The sequence below is a fragment of the Lactuca serriola genome, chromosome 6 (genome assembly GCF_051521515.1).
Source record: "Lactuca serriola cultivar US96UC23 chromosome 6, Lser_US96UC23_V15, whole genome shotgun sequence".
In the NCBI taxonomy this organism is placed as follows: Eukaryota; Viridiplantae; Streptophyta; class Magnoliopsida; order Asterales; family Asteraceae; genus Lactuca; species Lactuca serriola.
The window spans coordinates 168745227-168751226 of record NC_136413.1 but is presented as its reverse complement, the minus strand read 5'-3'; the positions used below and the strand labels follow the sequence as shown (position 1 = coordinate 168751226).

General features: G+C 31.8%; 1 protein-coding gene across 1 annotated transcript; it reads right to left on the bottom strand.

The window, feature by feature from the left end:
* Positions 1 to 4272: 4272 nt before the first annotated feature.
* On the bottom strand, positions 4273 to 4905 carry LOC145057339 (histone H3.2). The gene has a single exon (XM_079005154.1). The coding sequence runs from the start codon at positions 4840 to 4842 to the stop codon at positions 4432 to 4434; it is 411 nt and encodes a 136-aa protein (XP_078861280.1). The 5' UTR covers positions 4843 to 4905; the 3' UTR covers positions 4273 to 4431.
* Between the last annotated feature and the right edge of the window lie 1095 nt (positions 4906 to 6000).

The window sequence follows — 6000 nt, the reverse complement described above, 5'->3', positions numbered from 1 at the left end:
GGGCGGGGAATCGGCGCATGGCTCCATAAGATAAGACCAGCTATGGGCTGAGCCGATGGACTAACTTTCTTGATAATTGGGCTGCATTATCAGCCTATATTTTATTTGGTATTGGCTTATTATTGTTTAACTCTAGTTATTTGATTGTGTAGAAAGAAAAACTACCTTATGCTACTTCAAATTTTAGGGGTTAATACCTTAAAACCTTTATTTATACATCATCGTTTTGATTTAACCACAACTTTATTTTTTGTTTTTTATTTGCCATTATATTTTAAAAAACGTTTTATTTTTTGGCCCTTGACCGGTCATCAACAGGTAATGATGACGTGTTGGTTTTGCACTCTTTTTTGTTTGCATTTAGCCTCAATATTCACATATAAGTTTGCGTTTAGCCCTAAAAAAATTTTGTTCCCCATTTGCTATTGTTTTTTAGACAAAATTTCGTTTTAACCCTTGGCCAGTCACGGATAGGTATTTTAAAACGTAATAACTTAAAATTAAAAAGGAAAAAGCGGAAGTAAGAGTTGAAATTGCGACTTCTCCTTAGGGGTTAATACCTTAAAACCATTATTTATACACCCTCGTTTCGATTTAACCACAACTTTATTTTTTGTTCTTCATTTGCCATTATATTTTAAAAAACGTTTCATTTTCGGGCCATTGACCGGTCATCAACAGATAATGATGACGTGTTGATTTTGCACTATTTTCTGTTTGCATTTAGCCCCAACATTTATGTATAAGTTTGTGTTTAGCCCCAACATTTTTTTGTTCCCCATTTGCCATTGTTTTTTAGACAAAATTTCGTTTTAACCCTTGGTCAATCACGAATAGATATTTTAAGACGTAATAACTTAAAATTAAAAAGAAAAAAGCTGAAGTAAGAGTTGAAACTACGGCTTCTCCTTAAGGGCGATGCGTGTTACCTAATAAGTCAATGAATCTCTTTTTTGTATTATCAGTGTTTCATGTATTTAATCTACACATGTCTTTTAAAATGAATGAAAAAAAGCTAGTGTAAGTCTTGAGTCTGTAACATCTAATAAACAATATGACATACTAATCTTTAAGCTAATCAAAATTGTTAATTCGTTCGTAACTTATCTACAAACAATTGGTTATTTCTACTGACATATTTGTTGAGAAACCATATATTTCTAAAGAGTCGAAAATGTGCATTCTCTTTAAGGGACGGTGTGTGTTAGCAAGTAAGTTAATGGTTTTTTTTGTATTATTAGTGTTTATTGTATTTAATTTAATGTGCACATGTATTTTAAGATAAAGAAAAAAGACCTAGTGTACGTCTTAAGTCTGTGACATCTAATAAACAATATGACATGCTAATCTAAAAGTTTTAATTCGTTTGTAACTCATCCAAAAAACAATTTATTATTTCTAATGACATATTTGTTAAGAAACAAAATATTTTTAATGACATATTTGTTGAGAAACCAAAAAAATGATATACCTATTAATGACTAGCAAATGGCTAAAATGAAAGTTTTTCTAAAAAACAATGGCAAATGGGGAACAAAAAAATATTGAGGCTAAATGCAAACTTATACGTAAATGTTCGGGCTAAATGCAAACTGAGAAAAATACAAAACTGACACGTCATCATGACCTGTTGGTGACTGGTCAAAGGCCCAAAAATTAAAGGTTTTCTAAAATATAATGGCAATTGAAGAACAAAAAATTAAGTTGGGGTTAAATCGAAACTAATGTATTTAAATAGTGGTTTTTAAGGTATTAACCCTAAATTTTGTTGTGAAACTTTATCTAAACTCAAATATTTTGTTTGTATAGATACACAATTGTTGAGAAATGTGATTATCTCTTCACATTCATCAATCATAAACTTGGAACTAATAAATTTGATGATCTATCTTAGTGTGCTTGTTGCAAGTGTTAAAAACAAATTTAAACAATGTAGCGGATATTGTCTTTTCCATGAAGTTGAAGGGTTGTTATGTAGACAAAAGTTGATGAAAGGCAAAAGAATCATGCAAACATTTTTCAAGGGACTAAAGTGGAAGTACTTAAGAGAAGTTGTATTATGGAGATTATACTTGGCTGCGATGTATTCAACAAGCTTGGAAGGTACATGTGCCATATGTGAAAGATAAAGGTTATCGGTGTAATTACTGGAATATAAGGAAAAATAAAGGTTATGTAATATTTTCAGCTTTGTATAGTTAGTTGTAGATAGGGTTTGGAGATTCTTTTACTTTGTCATCTTTATAACACAAATCCCAATTGTCTTTAGTAGTTTTGTACATCTTGTTTTGTAGATGTAGTTTGTTTGATATACTTTTGTTATGATTTCATGTGCGTGATGTGTAGTACAAAAAAACATTTTTAATATGTGATATAGAGAATTAGGTTAGTGTTTTTCTATGTAGGTTTTAGAACGGGTTCCTTATTTGTAAGTAATTTGAACTGGTTCTTCAATAATTAAGAGATATGTTCTTCATTTTATCTTATTTTTATGAACAATAAAATCAGACATTTGGGCAAACAACCGGCTCCAAACTGGTTAAACTTAAACCAAATTTTATGAGCCGGTCGATAGCTTAACTGATTATTACTAATCGGAGAATTTCTGAGCAAAATGGTTGAAAATATCAGTTAAGGTTGATTTTTAACAAACAATTTAAGGCATGGTCCTCTTCGTTCTGTTAACTAGCCGTTTTTTTGTGTTGCTGATTTTATTTTATTTTCTATTCTTATTTTTGCCTCTCTATCAAGTGTATAAATATAGATGGCTTTTATTTTGATTCCAAAACACCTAAAAAAAATTAAAATACAATCTTTGATTTTAATATTCATGGCAAATATTGTGGTCTCACCTTGCTTTTTTGTGATCAAGATCATCTGGTTCCAACTAGAGGTGGACAAACCCCGGTTTAGATTAAAAAAATGGTTCTTGAGAAAAACGGATTCGGTTATATTCGGTTCGGTTTTTTCGGGTTTTTTTAGAAATAATTTTTTGCTAAAGAAAAATCGGTTTTCTGTTTAAAAACTGGGAACAAACAGTTTTTTGATATATTTATATAAATAAAAATTTTAAAAAATAAATAAATAAAGAGAAAAAGAAAAAAACTAATTCTAAACCGTTGATCTGGTTTTAGAAAAACTATCCACTTTGTGCACTTCCAGTTTGATCATAATGTAATTAAAGTTTGTAACATTAAGAGGGTGTTTGGGATTATTTTTTAACCTCAAAAATCCTTTTTGTAAAATAATTTATTGTAAAATGACTTTTTGCAAAAAAAAAATATATGTTTTGATTAGTTTTTGAAGGATAAAAGCCAAAAGTTGTTTTTAAAAAAATATTTGGCTAAATTTGTACATTAAAATGACTAAAAAATACATCCTTAAAAAATGTTTGCCTAGTTGTAATGAGTATAAATGTAATTTACTAGGTAACATATTAAAAAGTCACAAAAAGATAGGGTTTTCATAACTTTTGAAACGGTATTTTTTGTTCAAGGCAAAAAGTTATTTTAAAAGAATTTTTCTATTTGTCAAATATCTTTTGCATTTTTTTGATTTTTTGGAAAAGTTAAAAATCCAAAAATCGTTTTAAAAGGAATATTACACACCCCATAAATCAGAAACTACGATAATTATATTCGTGTGCAACCCCAATTAAAAGCCATTGAAATCATGCAGTTCCAACATATTTGTACCGATAACATTATATTCGTTGAGAATGTGTTGGGACTTGTGATGTGATTATGATTCTTTTGTCTAACTCAAAACATGGGTGCTGTTGATAGAGGTTGTTTGCTCGAACAAAAGTAACTTTACAATACTACTAAATACTTGTAGCAAGTAAGAGTTGAACTCAATCCTTAAAAGAGTATGTACTATGAAGTATGCCCATAGTTGAAATGTACCTCATCTTACAACCAAAACAACATTTTGATGAAGCTCTGAAACAAAATAGATCTGCTGATAAGATCAGTTGCACGTTGTTGGATGATTGGGTTGTCAATCCTATCAAGGTGATCAAAATAGATATTCATTTCAAAATATGAGCGATAACAAAAATACTTTTGGCCATCGAAAAACAATGAAGACCATAGTGGTTTTGTAGCTTACGTTTTTGACCTACAGTCCATAACAATGAAGACCATAGTGGCTTCCATTGATTGAAAACATCATATACATATGAATGTCATAAAAGTTCCACTTTGTTATGTTTGGAGAGTGGTTGATTTGATTCATTCTGAATTTGAGTATCCGTTTTTTATGTGGATAAGATTTAGAAAAGATAAATCATTCAACATTCTATTCGATCATCTGTAAATTTGAACATAATGTTCATTGAATCAAGTACATACAGTCTCAATAACATGAACCCACAAGCCCTGATTACTTTCTACAATCAAAAAAGATCCAACACTGATTTTTAATACAAATCTAAGCTCTCTCGCCTCTAATCCTCCTAGCCAATTGCATATCCTTAGGCATAATTGTAACCCTCTTAGCATGAATTGCACACAAATTAGTATCTTCAAACAAACCCACCAAGTAAGCCTCTGAGGCCTCTTGAAGTGCAGCAACAGCACTGCTCTGGAATCTCAAATCCGTCTTGAAATCTTGAGCGATTTCTCTCACAAGCCTCTGAAATGGAAGTTTGCGGATCAAAAGCTCGGTACTTTTTTGGTACTTACGGATCTCTCTTAGCGCCACGGTTCCTGGCCTGAATCTGTGTGGCTTCTTCACTCCTCCGGTCGCCGGAGCTGATTTCCTCGCCGCCTTTGTCGCCAACTGCTTCCTTGGTGCTTTTCCACCGGTTGACTTGCGAGCAGTTTGCTTGGTTCTCGCCATTCTTTTTGCTTTTGTGTTTGGTAAGTAGAATCGATCGAGTGTTATGAGAAATGGTGGAGAAGATGTTTGTATTTATTAGGGTTTACAGTGACGGAGGTTTGGGAGATTTGAAACTTCGGGGGGAGAATAGCGCGAACAATCCTAGACCGTTAGATTGTCGTAGGAAGAAATAGACGGCTCAGATTATATGTTGATCGAAATTGCGGATCGCGATCCTTGTGCCTTTGATTTCCTTGGTTCATTTGTTTCACGTGTGGAACCAAATACTCCCACCCAAAGAATGGTGATTTTTTTTATAATTTGTTAAAAGGTTAATTGTTACTGATACCATCGTAATTTATATTCTTTATTATTAATAGAGAAAATGACAAAAATAGCCAATTACACTAATTGCATTACAAAAATAGCCAAAAAAAATCGGGATTACATATTTAGCCACCCATTTCGCAGATGAGAAGGCCCCATCTGCGAAATGGGCATCTCATCTGCGAAAGTACAAGTGCCTGAAGCACAGTTGTGCTTCAGGCACTTGTACTTTCGCAGATGAGAAATTTTTTTTTTTTTTTTAATTTTTTCGGTATAAATAGGGGTAATTTCGCAGATGGAATAGGTCCCATCTGCGAAATCCTCTGATCCTATCTGCGAAATGATGAATTTTTTTTTTTTTTTTTTTTTTTTTTTTTTTTTTTTTTTTTTTTTAAGGTTGACTACGAAATGAATTGGTTTGACTACGAAATGGGCTTTGCTATATAAAAACTTTTGTAGAAAAAATATCATTTTGGTTGTTATTTGGTTTGTGAAATACTCTCTATCTCTACAATTTGCTTCAAAAATGATTGAATATTTGGTTTGTCTTGTAACCGGTGGGAGATGGCAAGTTAATGGAACTAATCTGGAATACATATGTCCACAGGGAGGTATTTCTGAATTTGCTTTGATATTTTATGAGTATATTAGTTATAGTGATTTTGTATCTATGGTAAGAAGCAAAATTGGTTTGTTAGACAAATATAGAATTAGTCTTCGTTTCCACCATCCTGAATTAAATTATTATATAGCTATAGTTGAAGACGTGGATGTTAGAATGTTGATAAACGTAATCAAATGTAGTGGAGGAATGGTTGTGAAAGTGTTTGTGGTGGTTGATGAAGTTGAGGA